General features: G+C 49.3%; 9 protein-coding genes across 9 annotated transcripts; 5 read left to right on the forward strand and 4 right to left on the reverse strand.

Moving 5' to 3' along the window:
* Positions 1 to 1788: 1788 nt before the first annotated feature.
* Positions 1789 to 2938, forward strand: N7506_012203 (Cytochrome P450; the record flags this gene model as incomplete). The annotated part of the gene is made up of 5 exons (XM_056961494.1): positions 1789 to 1939; positions 1990 to 2096; positions 2152 to 2262; positions 2327 to 2710; positions 2762 to 2938. The coding sequence occupies 5 exons, from the start codon at positions 1789 to 1791 to the stop codon at positions 2936 to 2938; spliced, it is 930 nt and encodes a 309-aa protein (XP_056806028.1).
* Positions 2939 to 3503: 565 nt separating this feature from the next.
* Positions 3504 to 3876, forward strand: N7506_012204 (uncharacterized protein; the record flags this gene model as incomplete). The annotated part of the gene is made up of 2 exons (XM_056961495.1): positions 3504 to 3709; positions 3759 to 3876. The coding sequence occupies 2 exons, from the start codon at positions 3504 to 3506 to the stop codon at positions 3874 to 3876; spliced, it is 324 nt and encodes a 107-aa protein (XP_056806029.1).
* Positions 3877 to 4166: 290 nt separating this feature from the next.
* N7506_012205 (uncharacterized protein) lies at positions 4167 to 4556 on the reverse strand (the record flags this gene model as incomplete). Its single annotated transcript, XM_056961496.1, has 2 exons — positions 4167 to 4405; positions 4469 to 4556. The coding sequence occupies 2 exons, from the start codon at positions 4554 to 4556 to the stop codon at positions 4167 to 4169; spliced, it is 327 nt and encodes a 108-aa protein (XP_056806030.1).
* A 552-nt stretch (positions 4557 to 5108) lies between these two features.
* N7506_012206 (DUF3431 domain-containing protein) lies at positions 5109 to 6224 on the forward strand (the record flags this gene model as incomplete). The annotated part of the gene is made up of 1 exon (XM_056961497.1): positions 5109 to 6224. The coding sequence occupies one exon, from the start codon at positions 5109 to 5111 to the stop codon at positions 6222 to 6224; it is 1116 nt and encodes a 371-aa protein (XP_056806031.1).
* Positions 6225 to 6366: 142 nt separating this feature from the next.
* N7506_012207 (putative sterol carrier protein) lies at positions 6367 to 7817 on the reverse strand (the record flags this gene model as incomplete). The annotated part of the gene is made up of 2 exons (XM_056961498.1): positions 6367 to 7249; positions 7324 to 7817. The coding sequence occupies 2 exons, from the start codon at positions 7815 to 7817 to the stop codon at positions 6367 to 6369; spliced, it is 1377 nt and encodes a 458-aa protein (XP_056806032.1).
* A 1960-nt stretch (positions 7818 to 9777) lies between these two features.
* N7506_012208 (putative mitochondrial carrier protein) lies at positions 9778 to 11071 on the forward strand (the record flags this gene model as incomplete). Its single annotated transcript, XM_056961499.1, has 6 exons — positions 9778 to 9888; positions 9966 to 10000; positions 10056 to 10129; positions 10192 to 10410; positions 10466 to 10803; positions 10865 to 11071. 6 exons carry the CDS (start codon positions 9778 to 9780, stop codon positions 11069 to 11071), a joined length of 984 nt encoding a protein of 327 aa, XP_056806033.1.
* Positions 11072 to 11357: 286 nt separating this feature from the next.
* On the forward strand, positions 11358 to 14292 carry N7506_012209 (putative pH signal transduction protein PalA; the record flags this gene model as incomplete). The annotated part of the gene is made up of 7 exons (XM_056961500.1): positions 11358 to 11365; positions 11437 to 11674; positions 11738 to 11792; positions 11882 to 12776; positions 12830 to 13404; positions 13454 to 13856; positions 13914 to 14292. The coding sequence occupies 7 exons, from the start codon at positions 11358 to 11360 to the stop codon at positions 14290 to 14292; spliced, it is 2553 nt and encodes an 850-aa protein (XP_056806034.1).
* Positions 14293 to 14738: 446 nt separating this feature from the next.
* On the reverse strand, positions 14739 to 17686 carry N7506_012210 (S8/S53 family peptidase; the record flags this gene model as incomplete). The annotated part of the gene is made up of 3 exons (XM_056961501.1): positions 14739 to 15702; positions 15882 to 16498; positions 17450 to 17686. The coding sequence occupies 3 exons, from the start codon at positions 17684 to 17686 to the stop codon at positions 14739 to 14741; spliced, it is 1818 nt and encodes a 605-aa protein (XP_056806035.1).
* Positions 17687 to 18143: 457 nt separating this feature from the next.
* On the reverse strand, positions 18144 to 19132 carry N7506_012211 (uncharacterized protein; the record flags this gene model as incomplete). The annotated part of the gene is made up of 2 exons (XM_056961502.1): positions 18144 to 18465; positions 18579 to 19132. 2 exons carry the CDS (start codon positions 19130 to 19132, stop codon positions 18144 to 18146), a joined length of 876 nt encoding a protein of 291 aa, XP_056806036.1.
* Between the last annotated feature and the right edge of the window lie 202 nt (positions 19133 to 19334).

The following is a 19334-nucleotide window of genomic DNA, read 5'->3' on the forward strand; positions in this document are numbered from 1 at the left end:
AAAGCTGAAAAGCAAAGGGATGTTGGCTCAAAAGCGAACCCGTTCCCCTCTGGCTGAATGTCAGGGGGCGGGATTAGAACGAGCATTCTTCGGTCTGGGTCCCAAAGCTAAAATATGTAGATGGAGTGAGAATTTTCCATCGACAAGAGTGTGTTGGGGACCGTGAATATGTTTTGAAGTGAAGAAGAAAAGGAAAGGAGAAAGTGTCGCGCAAACTTTTATTCACCCGCCTAGCGCTGGTTATGTCAGCAGATCACGTGTTGTCTCAACTCGTTCGATGGGCCTCTTCCTTTCCCACCATCCTACTCTCTAATAAACCAGTTTTTGTGAATTTGTGATATTACTGGACATATTTCGAGGGTTTTGCTTGTATACTGGTTTCGTTAAGCTAGGTGGTTGTCATTGCCGATGCCGGGGCTCCAAGGAGCCTCGAACTCCAGGCGTCGTCTGTTGATCCACATCTGCCCAGGTGGATCTTCAGAATGGGCAGACGACAATACTTGGCTCAATATACTACAGGCAGGCACTCGAAACCTGACCAGTACAAGAACCCATTGATTTTGATGATAGACAGTTCAACCTCTTCAGACTTGCCGCTGTGTCTTTCATGTCGGGGCGGAGTGTAACCAAAAATATGATGATAGCATCCTCAATCTTCCTGTTTGGCAGGTATCGCTCGATTTTCCAAGGTTGGAGGCCGTCGGTAAATTTTGGAAAGGGTCAGCAACCTTGGAAGTTACAAAGCTATTACCCTGATGCCCAAGTGGAACAAAGTTGTACGGTCTAAGAGAAAGATTCTCATTCTTCCAACATACAGATCAGGATATATATGTTGTGAACTTCGCCTCATGACCTCGAGAATTTCCATTTTTCTCAAAAGATATGGAGCTCAGGTGCTCTAATTGAGTTCATGGAGCTCTGGAGGTATCTGAACTCCGTTTGGGACTAACTATGTTCATTCTCACAAACTGCAAGCTATTCATTCGAGCCGGAATGACGCAAGATTATGCCACTCACGCTACGGGTGGTGTTATCATGAAAAAGCGCTTGAGCCTATATTTGTCTATAATCCAAAGATATGGCAGCAGCTGCATGTTTTATTTTTGCTCGCGTTGCAAGGTTATGTTATTCTATAACCCTCACTCCATAAGCATCGACCGTTGTGTTGACTAGGTAATTTTGATCGCATTTTATGCTTACGATGGCTTGGCTTGTTTACGGTAGCATCACCTTGCTGACAAGTATTATATGGGTGAGTTAAAGATCATGCCCAAGTAGCTGAGCAGCTTTTGACCTCCTACTAATGACACTCCAAGCTCGTCTATGTATATTTTTTCTCTCCACTGTCTCATATTCCCAATGCTGGTCTATTTGCGCCAATTTCCCGGCTGCTGTGGGAATTTCCAATGGACTATCGTGGAAAATTAACACTCGAGCTACCAAAACTACACAAGAAACTTGGTAAGTGTTGTGTCAATCTTGGTTCATCGAGTGATGAGCCATGGTTTCTACTCGTTCGAACCACGCGAGGTCTGACGACATCCAAGGACCTTTGATCCGAATTGGGCCCAATGAACTTTCATTTTACTCTCTTGATATTTACAAGAAAGTGCATGCACCCGGGAGCACATTTGTGAAGGACCCCCGAGTCTACAGCCAATTTGTACAAGATGGGCACCCGGCGCTCTTTTCAATTACGTGAGTATTCTTAAATTCTTCTTTTGAAACACTAAAGTACTAAAATGAATGGAAAGGGATTCCAAAAGTCATGCACAACGCCGCCGCCACATGGGCGTTCTTTTCAACCGCAGTAGAGTACCGCTACTCACCAAAATGATGTTGGAAGAGATATCCAATTTTGAAAAGCTACTTGCCAAGTTGAGTAAGGGTGCAGTTAACTTGGTACCTACTTGCCGCGCTCTTGAAGCAGACATTGTGTGTGAGTTGCAAACCATTCGATCGAGTTTCTTGTTCTGATGACCTGAGAAGCAAGATTCGCTTTTGGGAATTCAATCGGGGCAATTGACTCGTTGATCAATGGAGAGGAGTTGAGGGTTGTCAAGGAAAATGATCTGAAATCATCCGAAATGCCACTGGTGCGCCTAATGCCCGATGATCTAGATTGATGTTCCTTACTTACAGGAATTCTAGCACGCGCACCTCCCTTCCATGATGGCGGCATATGGCCGTATCACCACCTTTGTCTCTTCACTTATTGGCTGGCGATCTTCCTCATCGCTCAGCACTCAACAATTTGAGAGGGTGCGTATTAAACGATTTGATTTAGATTGTTTTGTTTTGCTCTTTGTTCTTAACATTTCAATAGTGGGCAAATGAGCAGCTCCTAGTTGCCAGTGATTCCGAAAAAGGTCCAGAGCTCAGTTTCCTCAAAGTCATGACCGGTAGAATCTCGCCCCAGTCTGCCTTGTCAGAGGCCAAGGAGATGCTGGGTCCCGGGACTGACACCACATCCGCTACCCTTGCTCATATACTTTGGGCACTTTCCTTCGATCAAACCCTACAAGAGAGTCTTGTTTCGGACTTGCGGGCATCTGGTTGGACAACGGATATGACGGAACTCGATACAATCCCCAGGCTGGTCGCTTGTGTGAAAGAAGGTATCAGATGGACGGGAGCAGCGTCGGCTATGCTTCCCAGAATTGTACCGGCTGAAGGTGCTTTGTTGTCCGAGAAGCTTATTCCTGGTGGTGTAGGTCTCTCGTCTACCCGCTCTAATATTGACTAGGCTCACATATCATAGACCATGGTCTCCAGCTCACCAATCTGGTATCTCCACGAAGAGAGCGCTTTCCCGGAACCTGAAAAGTACCGACCAGGCCGATGGCTTGAATGCAGCAAAATGGAAGCTGTTGCCTTGCGCAATGACTATTATATTCCTTTTTCAAAAGGTGCAAGCACCTGCATCGGCAATCAGTAAGTGGGAATCGATGTTGTCAATTCGGGTTCCAAGGTTCTTGATTGCTTACCATTAGTTCCCCAGCTTTGCATATTTGGAACTATATCTTTCCCTTTCCCAAACACTGAAACGATATATTATCAGGCCAGCACACCAATCTACTGTTGGCCACGACACCGAGGCAACTTTACCACCCCGTCGGGAATGGGTAGCCGCTGTTCCGATCGAGAGTCTGGAGGTTCATCTATCACAACGAGGTTCATGAACAAATTTATGCACACATTGAGCAAATCTTTCATCGGAATTTACTCAGAATCAAGCATGGACGGAGGACCCGAGATAAAGATCACCAAGATCAAAAGTACCAAGGATTCCGACCAATGTCCTTGCTCAGTTTCTCAAAGTCACAACCGGTACGGAGTAGAATCTCGCCTGAATCTGCATTAGCGCTCGTATTATCGCAGTTGAATAAAATGATCGATCAAACACGCTACGGCACGGAAGAATTGTGTTTCTCAGGGTATGTACATATATGTACGTGATGACCCTGTCCAGAACACCAACCCCCTTTTCCCAAATTACCAAAATGGCTTCAGTGTCGCCTCCGGCCACGCCTGCATCTCCACCTAGACCACAATTGGAAGATTATACCTTTGTATGCCACGGATGCAACATCATGCTGCGAGGTTTTACTCAAGAGCTTGAGAAAATCGAATACGTTGGACCGGGCCATTGTTCGGGGTGTGAATTCCGCACCGAAGATGGATATCTTGTACGTGGACTCCGGACCTTGTGAGTTTGACGGGGTAAGCTCATAAAAGATGACTATAGATGAATGCAGAAATAAAGAAGGACTGGCGGAGTACCGCCAGTGGATGAAGAAGGAAATGTTCTGGGATTTTAGCCAGAGAGCAGCGGCATCGCGACGGCGGCAGCGAGAAATTGATTATTTGCGTTGAGAGGAATGTGATATTGAATGTTCATGAAATGATTTGGGGCTGGTGGTTAAGAAATACGGAGTACGGAGTACTTACGGAGGACTTGGGGTAGAAACCTTGGAATCATCAACTGCAAAAGAATTTAGAAGTTCGAACATCATTCGGAGTATAACTAAAGTTAGTACGAATCCACAGATGCAGCATCACCTACTATTCTCTTTTACGTCTGAACTTGTCTCTCACCTACTTATCCTCCCACTGACGAATGAAGACCACCGCATGCAGCTTAGCTACTTGCCCCCGTCCAGTGTCTACCAATCCCAAGCTAATGTACTGCATCTCCGAACCTCTTCAGACAGGGCCAGCACCGTTTCATACAACTTCTCTGCCTCAGCATGTTTCCCAGCGATACGCAAGCACAAGTACTGGACGAGAGACTCCTTATGCTTGAGACGTGCTTCGTACATTGCCAGATGTCTTTCGGGGTAAGATCCGACAATGCGAGTCATGTCATACTCATGATTTTCAAGGAGTTTTCTCTCCAGCCACGCTGTTTAGTTAGTGTTAGCATTGGGTTTTTGAAAGGGGAGGGGGATCTTCCAAGGTTACTTACATGCACATCTTCGAAGTGCGAACTCATGCTCGACTGCTCGCCTGATATCGTCAACTAGAATCTCTTTTTCTTTTGGGCGCTGGTACATTTCCATCTGTGATCTAGACCACCCATTATATGTATCTTGTTCCAGGCCAATCAGGAACAGCCATTCTTGCTTTGGGTCGGAAATTGTGAATATCGAGGTTCTGCTTGTTGCTCTTGGTTGGTAGAGTGGTGGTTGTATGAGACCTGATTCTGGATTGCCATGGGGCTTATATATTGTATTTTGGCTCTGAGGTTCTATTCTGGTCCTATCAATGCTATTGTTTGCTTTCTTCATGGAGAGGGGGGTTCTTTGAAGAAGCTCGAGAAACATCTGAGTCTTGTCACAATCCTCTTATCCTATTTCCGTGTTCTTTGGACGTTGCCGAATTTGCCGAGGTTTTCTTTATTAGCGGCAGCCACAGATCAAAGAGCAAAAAGAAAAGAGACCAGAGAAACATTGAGACAACTTCAGTGAGTTATTTTTTTTTTCTTGCAAACAGCGAAAAAAAAGGGGATGTGCACACCTCAGGCAACCACGCCGATCCCGCGTGCTCCGGAAATGTGAAATCGACGAACCTCATCCGAGAAGTGACGCGAGGGGGAATAAACCAAAATGCCCCGCAAAGTACAAAGATCCCTCATTCAAGTCATAGCATTCCTCACCATTCTATGCATCATCATCTATCTCAACCGGCCCCAGGAAACCACCAAAACTTTCTCCTGGGCCCGCATCCGCTACAAGACATCTTCAACCATCATCCCTGAAGCCCGCGGCGTTTGTCCAGGCCTAGCAGGATCAACTAAGCCCGCGCTAATCGTCTCCCGCGTCGCCGCGGATGGCGATGCATCCTGGATCGAGCCCCTAGCGGCTCACTACCATCTCTGCGTCTATAATGTCGACGCCCCAGCAGACAAGTCCTCCAAGGTCCTCCAAGTCCCTGCAAACAGAGGCCACGAGGCAATGGCATATCTAACCTTCATCATCGATAACTATGCCGATATCCCAGCGTCAGGTGCGGTCTTTGTCCACGGCACGCGTTTCGCCTGGCATAACGATAGCCCCGATTATGATAATGCCAGGCTATTGCGCGCGCTCGATGTCAAACGCGCCCTCCAGCCGAAGGGCTATCATAACCTGCGCTGTGACTGGAGTGCCGGTACGTGTCCTGCCTCTGTTCCTGCGCAGGGTAGTCTTGAAATGAGACTATCGTCGACGGTTTCGCCGTGGAGTGCGCGTGCAGCTTCTGATTTGGCGCTTCCGGTTGCGCTGCGTCATATTTTCGGTGACGGGGTTGGTGACGAGGTCGTTCGGCTTGGTAGGAATGATGCCGTGCGCGCGCAGTGCTGTGCTCAGTTTGTTGTTGCGCAGGATCGCGTTTGGCAGCATTCGAGGGAGGAGTGGATTGCACTGCGGCAGTGGTTGCTTGATGGGAGTGATGATGGGGTTGCGAGGAATCCGCAGAGTGGTTCGAAGGCTGCGCCTGGTGATGATTTGGTGGCTGGGCGGATCTTGTCTTATGTTTGGCATATTTTGTTTGCGCGGCGGGAAGGGGATGGGATTGATCTTCAGGAGTTGAATCGGGAATCTTGTCCGAGTGCGGAGGAGTGCTACTGTCGGCTGTATGGGAGGTGTACTTTGACTTGCAAGACACCGGGCAGTTGTAAAGGACAGTATGCGATTCCGAAGTATTACAAGCTTCCTGCGGATTGGGAGAAGACGCATCCATGATTGAAAATGGTCATTTGAAATACATAATTAATATTGGGCATATAGACTGGACGGCATAGATCAAAAAAAAGAAAGGAAAATTTACAGACATGGGATACTGTCATTCGCCATATGTACAAATCTATGAAGCAGTTACTGCCCTCTAGAATCTGGCGAGGACCCGCTCCTCCGTGTCGGCCAGCGCATACGCAACGCTGTGGCTCTTGCTGACCACAGACTTGGCCTGTTCGGCTGTGAAGCCCTTGGCTTCCACGGCAGGGTTGTAGCCCAAACCATTGATCTTCGCAACGACGTCAGAAGGCACAGCAGCAGAAACCTTTCCATCAGCACGCTTGTAGACAGTGACCACAACAGCGCCGCCGAGACCAAGGTTGTGCTGCAACGCCGAGGAAGTACCATCGATCAGACGGTTGTTAGCCCAACCACGCAGGTGCCAGACCAGCTCGGCACACTGGGCAATACCCGTCGCACCCAGGGGGTGGCCCTTGGAAATCAGACCACCAGACGGGTTAATAACCATCTTACCACCGTAGGTAATATCCCCCCGACGAACCATTTCATGAGCCTTACCAGGCTCACTCAGCTCCAGTGCATCGATCGTGATCATCTCGTTAGCTGAGAAGCAGTCATGCAGCTCGCAGACCTTGATATCCTTAACATTGACACCGGCCTCTGCGATCGCGGTCCGGCATGCCTTGCGCGTCATACCGAAGCCCATCAGATCAATTGAGCTTTGGCTGTAGACCGTGTCAATGTCGCTGGCAATAGTTTGACCTGCGATGAGAATGGCATTTTCTTTCAAGTGAGGTCGGGCATCTAGGAACTCCTGCGACACTACCACGGCCGCGGCACCGCCGTCTGAGGTCGGGCAGCATTGGAGCTTGGTCAGGGGCTCATGGATCATGGGTGCTTTCATGATTTGCTCGTGGGTGTATTCGGTCTGGAACTGCGAGTAGGGGTTGCGCTTTGAGTGCTCGTGGTTCACGCGCGCGATTTCCGCGAAGTCTTCGTTCTTGGCTCCGTACCTGATAGGTGAATGTTAGGTGGGATTCTTCCATTGAATAAAACCTCTTTTTTTTAATGACCGGATGTCACTCACTTCTCCTTGTATTCCACACCAGCGTTGCCAAACATCTGTGCAGCTCCAGGGGCATTGGTCACACCACGGGTTTCGGCCATCATCGTGCTGAACAGTCTGATAGGGCCCTCGCGGTCGTTGTACACAGATTGCAAGCTACCAGGGCTCATCTTTTCAAAACCGACAACCAGGACACAGTCCGCAGCACCGTGTGAGACCATCTGGCGGGCCATGGCGAGGCCCGTCGAGCCCGTCGAGCAGTTGTTGTTGACATTGTAGATAGGGATACCGGTTTGACCGAATTGATAAAAGACACGCTGGCCACAGGTACTGTCACCATAGACGTAGCATGCGACACCCTGATCAACGTCGTCGTAGTTGATCTTGGCGTCGAGCATGGCTTTGATACCAGCTTCATAGCCTAGCTCGGTGTAGTCGACCTTACCGCGTGGCTTGATGAACTTGGTCATGCCTACGCCTAGGACGTAGGCGGGACTCGCTTGTCTTTTGCCCATGGTGAATTTGTGAAATTTTTGTGTGTTTGTGGGAGAATTAAAGAAGAGAACAAGTAAGCGACTTGTGAGATTGGGGGCGAATATATGGACTTGAGGGGAGTTGTGAAACTGCGGAGAACGGCCGAGGTCCCGAGGGATCCCCGCTTGCATAACTTCATAACTTCCCACTTCTGCCGATCTTCGAAGGAACTCACGGCTTGAATATTTCTTGTGGAATTTTGAACCTTGGAACCTTTTAGTACTTGATCATTACCCGAGGTGCTGGCTGCTTGTCAGTAGGCATCGAGACCTTTGCCATCTTATGCATATTAGCGCGTGCCGATCATGCATTATTCGAGCAAAGTCTCAAAAGTGGTCTGCTTTACTAAAGTCCCAACTCTCCCAGGCGTGTCTTCTTGTATTCCTTAAGAGGAGACTGAGAAGCAGCTGCAGTCTCCCGCTTGGAATAATGTAGCATGTGAACCAGAGCCTTGCCTGGTCTGGTGGCTGTATGGCTGCATGGCTGCAGCGGCTGCAGCGGATACATGCGTGCTCTTCGTACTCCGACCAGCGGTTTTGATGTTTGCATGTCGAGTTCCTCAGTTATTTTACCTTGATTTGGACCGTTGGTCACACATCGTCATCCCTGTCCTTACCCGGAGCAGTGTCTTCCAAGGTTATGGCTTTCCAAGGTTCGAATTGTGGTATGATCTGCTCGGTAGGCTTCATGTGCTCATGGGCTTCATAGTATGTATTACAAGGCTGTGAATATGATGCGATACTTCGAGACTGCTCAATTAAACTACAGTTTAGCCCCATAGTGATCTTGGAAGATTATTGTCGAAAGGTTAGGGATTTAGATATAGATTCAATACCTCCCAAGTACAGTCGCTGGTCCTTATATTGTTCTTTTATAGTTTTCCTCTAATTCTGAGGATATTTAAGTATACTGCTATGCTATTCCAGTATTTATTCAGTGTGGAATAGGTATGAGTGATGTACTCCGTACGGAGTAATGGATGTGGATTCTGCTTCAAGTCCCACCTGTAAGTGTATATAGGAAGAATATACCATTCAGCTGATAACATGCTAGAATATCAAATAAACCAGAGAATAGACATATTCTGTTAGCCTTGTAAGTCAAATAGCGAAGTAGTCAAGTAGTCAAGTAGTCCAAAGTGAAGAAGAGCTCTGTTCGGTTCACGACGTCACCTATTTTCACACTAACCGCATTAAGCCGAAGCCCGGTCCACATGCCATTTGGAAGTTGCTACTTCTCTCCTTCCAACTTCACTTGTGACTATGCTTGGCTTGGTCTTCTGCGTGAGTTTCTTGATCCTCATCTCTTCCTTCATGGCTCGGCCAGAAAAGAGTTGGGAGAGTACCCCTGCCAGTACGGAGTACCGAGCTAACAGACGTCTCACAGCTCCATCGCTACCAGTGAACCATTGCTGCGGAAGACAGCCTTGGGACAAGAAAATACATCATTCGACCGTGCAGAATAGACGGCATTGGCCACATATTGCTGGAATCGCTAGAATCGCTCGACTCCCCGCTGAGATACAAGGTCCCGCTTGGAAAACGCGGGGTTAACCTATTACCGGGGCTCACTTGCTTCGGCCACTAGGATCGACCTGATTTCACGAACGCCAATACGGATCTCAACGCCAATCTCGATCTCGTGAGGGTCAACCGGGGCTATCTAAAACACACTGGAGAGAACACTGGGTTGGTCGGGCCCATTTAATGGACAATTGTGGGACGCCGAACGATCTACTCGGGTTCTGAGAGATCGCTTTGCGTTCCATCGGGTTCCCCAGCCTGCCAGTACACACGTCTAACCAGATAACAGTCTGGGAGGACTTGAACATCCAACCCTAGCGTCTCTCCCATCGCAGATGGGGAACGTTCAGGTATGACTATTGATAAACATTCTGAACATGCCCCATTTCCCTCGTCGACTTCAACAAGATCCAATAGTATGCCGGAACGAGCTTGGAATATGGATGAGTCCACGCGCAACCGACTCCTCAAAAAGTACAAAACGCAGGTGGCTTCGGCGACGTCGACCGTTTGCGCAACCCTCTCGGTGGTGAGTGCGCAATTTCACAAGCTGGAAAATGTCTTGTTGGAATGCAGCAAGCTGATGTCTTTAAACCTGCTCACTAGACCCCTTTGGAGAACGTGAAAACTCGAATGCAGACGTAAGCATTCCCCTTGGCTCAAGCAACGGGAGGAGTGCGCTGATTGATATCAAAGACACAACTTCAAAAATGTTTGGCAATGTGTTCGCTACCTCTGGCGTACTGAAGGCCCCCGCGGCTATGTAGCCGGTGAGTGGATCTCCCCACTGGTCTCCCCAGTGGGAGTGTCGGGCTATGAACTGATCAGTTAGGCGCACTTCCACCTTTGGCAAGTGTCACGGCGGTCCGAGTCGTCAACTTTACCACCTACAATGCCTTCAAGGAACTCATCTCAGATAACGTTGAGCGTGCCACAGGGTTTAACCCCCTGGCAGATTATCAACGGACTGGGAGCATGCCTACCATGTCAGGAGTACTGACTTTCACTGCCGCAGGCATGATCGCTGGCTTGGTCTCCTCGCCTCTTGCCTGTGAGTTGGAGAGCCTGGCACAAGGAAAATCTCGACGGTGCTAACAGGAGCACAGGCCCCTTTGAATTGGCAAAGAACGTCGTGCAGACTTCCGTCTTGGTATCAAACCGTGCAATGGCTGCTCCAGATGCCGCGCGGGACCCTTCTCTGCGACACAAACCACGCTTGGGCACTATAGAGGCAATTAGGCAAATCGTGAAGCGACACGGAGTCCGAGGCTTATACACCGGGTTCCGCTTACATGCGATGCGTGACACACTGGGGACCGGTGTGTATTTCAGTGTTTACGAGACCGCCAAACAGGTGGCAGCGAAAGAGCTGGGTGGAGATACGACCCCCTTTGGAGCTCCCATGATTGCTGGCGCGATTTGCAGCACTGTCCCCTGGTTCTGCGTATGTGATCCCCACTCCACGCCCTTCATTTTACATAACCAGTGGCTCACCTCGACCGCAGACCTATCCCCTTGACACTCGCAAGACTCGGGCCCAGAGCGTGCTGCTTGGCAAGACGAGTGAGATCGGCCAGGCCTCGAAAGCCGTCGCCAAATCCAGCACGTACAAGGGTCTCTCCATCATTCTACTCCGAACGGGCGTCAACAACATGATCCTGCTCAGCATATTTGAATATATTAAGATGCGTATTGACGAGCTGCCGAATTAGCGCCGTGAGATGGCGTCTGAACATCTTGTCGCATCTGTCTCCTTCTAGGTAATTTCACATTTATCATCCCGTACATACAGGTGTGAGCCCAAAGCTCAGCAAATATCAGAATGGAGTTCACTTTCTCTGTACTCGTGTAGTGTTCGTGTATAGTTCATAAAGAGCAAAAACGTAGACGTTGCTGCCTGAGGCTTGTCTGGACGTCATGCCGTTGCCCAGCGGAGTGGGGGGAGCAACTTCTCGTCAAAACAAACGAAAGTCTTCCGCATCCCCGCCTCAAGCGACAATGGCGTCGTGAGTGTTCCCTGGAAAAAAGAGCCCGCCCGAGTGTTCATCAGGCTTATATGCTAACTGGTCCATGACAGCAATATCCTCCAGCTCCCGTTCCGGCGCTCCCACGCTGTCTCGCTGTCCGATGCCATTACCCAGTATATCTCCTCGAAATATGACCAGCGCCCGGATATGTTCGCCGATGATCTGATGATCATTGATCGTCTGAGGTCCGAGGCTGTAAATGTCCAAGAACCGCATTACAGCGGTATCACGCGCCTCGTTACCTATGCAGCACAGTTGAAATGGCTGGGTGGAAAGTTCCCGATCGATGTGCGCAATCCCTCGTTCCTGACTTGAGGTTTCCTGTAATTCGCTGCTGATTGGTGTGTTCAGGTTGGTGTGGACTTTTCATGGTATCCTGCCTTTGGATTCAACGCTTCGCGACCCAGTAAGTCGTTCCTCGGAGCGAGACTTTCTTGCTTGAGCTTTTGCGATGCTCATGAACAAGCGACTAACACGCATGAATTTCGTCTCTAGTCTCCCAAAACAACCTACGATTTGAATTGGCGAATGTCATATTCAACCTCGCCGCTCTATACTCCCAGCTTGCGTACGCGGCCAACCTGACGACCGCCGACGGACTGAAGCAGGCCTGCAACCATCTCTGCTCGGCTGCTGGAGTATTGAACCACCTTCGAACCGATATTATTCCGGATTTGCGCGCTTCACCACCAGAGGACATGGACGAAATGACACTGCAGAGCTTGGAGCTGCTGCTGCTTGCGCAGGGTCAGGAATGTTTCTGGCAGAAGGCCGTCAAGGACGGATTGAAGGACGTGTCCATCGCAAAGCTGGCAGCCAAGGTATCTGATTTCTACGGGGATGCGGGTGACTTGGCTGTCAAGTCGAATGCGATCAGCACAGATTGGATCCATCATATGACTGCAAAGCATCACCACTTCGCAGCAGCCGCGCAGTTCCGACAATCGCTCGATTGTTTGGAGAAGCGCAAGTACGGCGAGGAAGTCGCGCGACTGCGTGATAGCTTGCTCTGTGTCAGCGAAGGTTTGAAAGAGCAGCGATGGATCAACCGGACTGTCCTCGGCGACTTGAACGGACTGAAGACTCGGGTCGCGGAGGATTTGAAGCGCGCCGAGAAGGACAACGATGTGATCTATCTGAGTCCTGTGCCGCCAAAGTCCGAGCTCAAGACGATCGAGCGTGCGAGCATGGTGCTTGCAAAAGCGCCTTCGCAGGTCACTGATGCTGTTTCTATGCTCGGAGATAATGGCCCATTGGGACAGCCGTTGTTTTCGAAGTTGGTGCCGTATGCTGTTCACATTGCTGCCAGCATTTACACGGACCGCCGCGACCGAATGGTCAATGAAAGTTTGATTGGAGAATTGGAATCGATGTCCGACAAGCTACGAGAGTATGTCTTTGAAAACTTTTGTTCCCACATGAAACCCAGCTAATACCGCGCAGTTTACTTTCCTCGTTGAACTTGCCTGGATCGCTGCAAGCACTCGAGAAGCCACTGGGTCTTCCGCCAACGCTTGTCTCACATGCCGAAGAAATGCGACAGCAAGATGGCCTCAACAGGTTACACCGGTCTATTGAAGACACCGCCAAGGTCAAATCCAATGACCTGGCAGTCTATAACGAGGGCGTTGAGCTCCTCGCCGCCGAAAAGGCCGAGGACATTGCCGCCCGCAATAAGTACGGCACCGATCGCTGGACCCGCGGGACCTCGGAATCAGCTGCGCCCAAGATCTACAAGACCTTGAATGAGATCAGCGGCTATTTCACCTCTGCCCAGAGTAGTGATGATCTTGTGCAGCGCAAGCTGCGGGATTCACGCTCAGTCTTCCTCGTCCTTACGGGTACGAATCGGGACTTGGAATCCTATGTGCCTAGTAGCCGCAGGGCTGCTATTCCCGTCGAGTTGGAACGGGAGTCAAATAGACTGCGTGGCTGTTTGAGTGAAGTCACGCGGATGGAGAATCGCCGCCGCCGACGCATTCAGACCTTGAAGGATAAGGCTCGTGGGGATGATATTCGTATGTCTGCTTCTTCAAATCACTGACTACGTGCTGACACATTTTACAGACCCTGCGCTTCTCAGAGAGACGGCTCGACTGGAACGGGAGTTCCCGATGCAGCCTATTCAGGCGAGCCAGTTCGAGGATTTGTTTCAAGAGGAGCTCAAACTCTATGATACTGACCGTGAAATGCTGGCACAAGAACGAAGGGACCAAGATCATCTCTCAGAGCAGGTTCGCGAGGCGAACCGCGCCTTTACTGGTGCACACAAGGGTGATGCTTCTACGAAGGAACGGGAAACCGCTTTACAGGATCTTGAAAATGGATACTTGAAGTACAAAGAGATCATCTCCAACATCGATGTTGGACGGAAGTTCTACAACGATCTTGCAAAAATAGTCGGTCGCTTCCGCGATGATGGGAAGGCATTCGTCCACCAACGTCGGATGGAAGCAAGCCAGCTGGAAACGTATGTTCCGAAAAGACCAATCAAGAAGTTTACAACCGTTCTAACACCATCTCGCAGAGACATCTCCAATGCCACGGCCATGTCCTCACTGCACATCACCCAACCTCACCTCCGCCCACAACCCCAGCAACCAGCGCCGCGCGCACACCCCTCCCCTTACTCGTCCACTCCCTCTCAGCCACCCACACAACCGCCTCCCCCTCTCACGGCACCGCAGCCAGTCCGCGCACCCGTAGTCCCGCCCCCGGTGTCTCCCCCGGGCGGAATGCCTGGAATGTGGTCCCCCGAAATGGGCATCCGCTTCGGCTCCGCTGGGATTCCCCCCGGTGCTGCACCCGCACCCGCTCCCGCACCCGCGCCAGCGCCAGCTCCGAGCCATCCCACCCGGCCTACTCAACAGACCTGGGATCCTAGCCAGGGACTGCGTTTCTCCTAATTCCAGGTTCTAGCGCAACATTTGATTTTTCTCGTAAATACTTAGGAGTTTGGATGTTGTACTTATGTGCATGATATACGAAGCGCAATAGATATTCTGAGCATTGCGACAAACGCCCGGGCATACTTGCTCGAAGGTGAACCTTCGTTGTTTGAAGTGGTCAACCTGTACTCCGTACCTAAACCTGGGCACATGTAACAAGAAAAAGGGCTCTAAATGAGGAACAAATCAACCAGGGGGTCCATTAAAAAACGTAACCATGTCCAGCTGTCTGGTGAAGTCCACGGGTGGACCTTCCGAGGTTTTTCTAAGCCCTGGAGGTTGGATGACGGTTTGGGCCAAGGGGGAGGCACTCCTGCGAAAATGCACAAAGTTCCGAGGTCTCAATCAATCCATTGATCGCCCGATCTACATCTGATGAAAACATACTTTCAATCAAGGTATATTCAAGAAATATGCATATCTGCCAATGCTCTCGATATCGTCTCGCGCACATATTTACGCTGTAACAGCCTTTCGCTGGCAGACCCTTGATTTTCTACTTCGGATCGAAGCAATTTCCATGGCGCCATACAATGGTAACCATTATCAACAGTGCCATTGACCATTTTCTCGAAGATCGCCGACATGCCCTCGACAGTGTGGAGCCTATAAACTTGTCGAATTCTTTTGCCAATCTCCTTCTGTCTTGCAAAGTCCAAGATGCGAGCAGCGAGCGCGCCACCAATCATTGTTGCAAACGAAGTTCCTGACAGTGACTGGTTTATATCTTGCGCGAGCCGAATTCCTTCACCAAGAATAGCAAAACTGTGTCTTGCTCTTGAAGATGGCGTTGGATTGAAATGGGGAAGGGCGCGGACGTTTGGATCCGTGGAGAACATGCAAAATAGCCTCAGGTGAGCATAAAGACGGCCCGGGAACGCGATATGCTCAATGTTGCCAAAGTTCGAGGCTGCTGCAAAGACCAGGACATGGGCATTCCGGGCTTCGTCAACAGCTCGCTCCAACTCGATATTTTCCGAGCTAAATCCCGATGGCATGATTATGATGTCGGCTTTCCACATTTGAATCGCGTGGTGGATTGCTTCTGCCATGAGGACAGGGGTTCTGCTCGTTGCTTGTGAGTTGTTGAACACCCTGGCAACAAATATTCTAGCCTGTTTGTATACCCTTTTGGTTAAGAATACGGCATTTGTTCCGTGGTTTGTGTTGTCGGCACATTCCAGGTTACTTGGGTCCTCAAAGTCTTTGAAATCCTCGACAAAGCTTCTACAATCATAACGAACACCGGTATCAAGAATAGCGATTCGTACAGGCGTATATGTGTCGTCCACATCCGTCTGCTTCGGTCGAAGGAAGAAGCTCAGATCATCTAACTTTGCGAACCAATCATCGGAGGTCACAGGTGAACTGGTTTTTTGTTCAGACGGAGATTATGATTGAGAATTTGGTAGCTTACCTAGCCGACATTGTACCATCAAGCAATATGCGGGTTGGAGATGTGGTATCGAATCTAGCATTGTTAACTTCGTAGTTCGGTTCGCTGCGCCACCGTCTGGTCCCAGTCCTGCCAGCTCAACGAAACATACCCAAGATAATCATGCGGCTTGGATGAACACTCAAGGAAACGATGCTCTGGTGATTCAGGCTTTAACTGCGGAGATACGGACAGAACTGGCGATGACACCGGGCGAGGCTGACTTTCATCGGTCCTGAGAAGAGAGATGGCAGAATGATTGAATCGTGCTGGGCGAATTAGAGAAGTCTCTGGATCACCCCAGGTAGGCATATAAAGCGCATGAAGTGAATTCACAATATTCTTCTTCAGGGCATCTCGGAGGCCTTTTTCGTCATTGAGTAATGGATTGAACCGGTCTGGTACCAAACACATTTCAATAACATCCTTGACAACTTGGAATGTCTCTTGTTCCTCCCATAGGTGTTCTCTTCGAAAAAGATTCATAGCCGCGAAATGTTCATCATTAACAGTAGGTTGAGAATTGGAGTTGAGATCTGGCATCCTGTAATCCTCGATTCTGACATTGAGCTCGATCTCCATGAGCATGATGCCAAGTGCAAGTAATTTCGGAAATCCATGTGATCTGAAAGCGTTGTTATTGGGCCGTGATGGCTCATTCGTTTCACCAAAGCGAGCAGAGAGAAATGGCTGGTTAACGAAGATACCCTTTGAAATGTCTGACCTTCGCTCGAACATAAACTGGACATTGTGTTTGGTCCATTCACTTTGCATCCAGTCAGAGTCGTAGAATTGACAAAAGCTTGTAGCGATATAGTAAGATAGCAATAGCCTCATCTTCGGAGTGAGTTGCGTTTTTTCGAGGAGATCAGCGAGGGAAATACTCGACGAGTTTAGGTGAAAATCGTCTGAGAGACGGCCAGGACCCTGTAGGAGAAGACTGTCATCCACGATTGCTAGCTCCAATCGTGTCCGGCTTCGGCTTGATATTAATTCACAGAAAGATTTGATGGAAATTTCTTGCATGTGGCGATTGGTATTTAGCCTAGTGTCTCTGGCGACCGTTCTAGAACAACAAAATTCATTAGTTGAAAAAGCATCCAGTACGGGTGATTCACGAACCGCTTTCGTTCGACGCATACTTGTGAGTCTTGCCACTGACAAGCGCTGTGATCACTCTCCAAATGAGGGTGATCTAGAAAGAATAGTCTGAAGCTGACGCCATCTTCACAGTTCCCAGAGGTACTAAGACCCCTCAAACGAAGATTTGCTGTGATTCCTCTGTGAACATCTGCACGAGCACATAGACAGTTGCAGGCTAGGCTAGTATACAGAGCTCGCAAGTGTGGTCCATAATCATTCCCTTCGAGTGAGTCGGATGGCCTGAGCTCAGACAGATCGACGGCTCTAGCACTTCTATTGGGCTTCACAAATGTGTTCAGAGCCCGGAGGAGAGACCTACGATCCTTTCTTGCACAACGATCAGACGCAAGTCGTTTCAAGCTAGCTTGTGTGCTGCGGTCGTCGTGCAAAATTCTGGTTAGAGTAAGGTATCGATTTCGGCTGAATGTACTATTCCTCGTAGCATTCTTGCGAGTAGGTCGCTGGAACGTGTCACGCCACTAGATTTTGCCATCAACTAAAGTTGCTGTTTGAAGTTTTCCTTGCATCGCAGCTTACCTGGTATACGTTTTGGAGAGTGTCTAAGAGCTTCATGATCCGAGACTCGGACAACGCCTTACCGAGTCCATCCAAATATTTTTCCAGATGAGAATCGACATTGGCAAGCTCTCCTTCGAATGCTACACAAAATGACTTGCTTCCGGGCTCCTTTGCAGCTTCCTGGACCGCCTTGAGCAGATTTTGAACGACTTTGCGCGCGAACTCAGTGTGGGAGTGTTTTGCTGAGTCGCTCATCTTAGGCGTCAGGGAGTATGTAGCGACCAATACTTTTTAATTGGCCGTAAACAATCTATTGGCCTGAATAGGGGGATTGTTTTATATGTCTTTCTCTTCCTCCAGGTCGTCGAGTCGAAGTCGACCGCGGTATGGGGCATTGCGGGGCTATTGATTACATCACGTGACTACCTTGGAAGTTCCTCGAAGTGGAGCACATTCGTGGTGAACAACTTCATTGCGACAAATGCCAGCAAGTAATATGTCAGGATCGCCCATTTGGGACAAGAAACACTGTCAATTGCGAGACTGAGATTGAGAAGAGTGGAAATTAAAAGAAGAAAAACTAGGGCAGAGAGAGAGAGAGAGAAACGAAGCTGACTGCACTGCGGACCTGAGATCTTGGACCAACTGTCTCCACAACTCAGTACGCTGGCTCTTCTTATATAGAAAGGTCAGTTAGTGAATAGCATGTCTCTCAGCCCTCCGTTCCAACAACGAATACATCATCATTCTTCCGCCCGTAAGGGTCTTCAAATCCTTCGAACCCTTCAAACCCTTCGACCTTGAGATTATTTACGATTTGATGGGCCTCCTCTTTGCTGCCATCATCATCCAAGCCGAAAGTCGCTCCGCTAGAGTACGTTACATGCGACCAGGTTCTGTCAAGAATCCCCTTGGAAATCTTCGCAAGGCGGATGGCCCACACAAAGTCAGATGTCATCTTCGTGGTCGACGATATCCCCCTTTCTCTTTGAAGTTCTAGCTTTATCCCCGCTTCGGCAAGTATGGGGACATCACTATGGGAGTTAGCAACTGATGACACTCGGACAGGGGTCTTGACTAGTCTGTGGGCCTCAAATCTCTTGATGAGGTAGGGTCAGGGGACATAAGAAACAACACCAAGACTGACACTCCTGGATTCCCACGAACACTCCTTTCTCGGGATGTTGTATTTTTACTCTTGGCACCTCGAGCGATAATTACTCCAGTGACCATGAACAGAGAGGATGATCCAAAGGGACTTCGACTCTTGAGGTATGCAGCAACCTCGGTGTCTTCAAGACTGTCCTCAATGTATTCTCTCGTCGGTTGAATAACAAACGTATCAAGCGAATCAAACTCCCAGAAGTTATTCTTCGTTTTCTTGAAAGCCACCCCAGCATCAAGGTTGATGTTAACTCCCACGGCGGCGGCTATCGGGACATCAGCTATGGCAGAAAGGTCGATTCCATTGTCCCTCTTCGAGTCAAATGTCAGATCCCATGCTTTAGTATGATAGATAGGCATATCGGATGGAATATCAAGAGGACCATGTCGATTTATGACGTTGTCGAGGTGTTTGAGATCGGGGATAAGATGTCCGGGGCAGATCGGCCCGCCGCTAACTTTCCCAATTCCATGCCGAGGAAAGATCGGTGGAGGGTAATGGTTTTGTTTAAGAGTAAACCAACACTTCGATGTCATAACGTGAAGATGTATTTGGATAGTTCAACCCGTTGGACGTTGACACGACAACACCACCCAATCACGTGAGACAACCCCTCACCTGATGCTGCAGCTCACGTCCTTCCTCAAGGACCCATGGCCCTTCATCTTTTTTTTTTTGTTTGTCATCGACCAGAAAATGTGAAAGGACGACGCTTTGTATCTTCTTTCGAAAGATTCC

This window comes from Penicillium brevicompactum (genome assembly GCF_028827555.1).
Source record: "Penicillium brevicompactum strain IBT 35665 chromosome Unknown utg000009l_segment0_segment0, whole genome shotgun sequence".
In the NCBI taxonomy this organism is placed as follows: Eukaryota; Fungi; Ascomycota; class Eurotiomycetes; order Eurotiales; family Aspergillaceae; genus Penicillium; species Penicillium brevicompactum.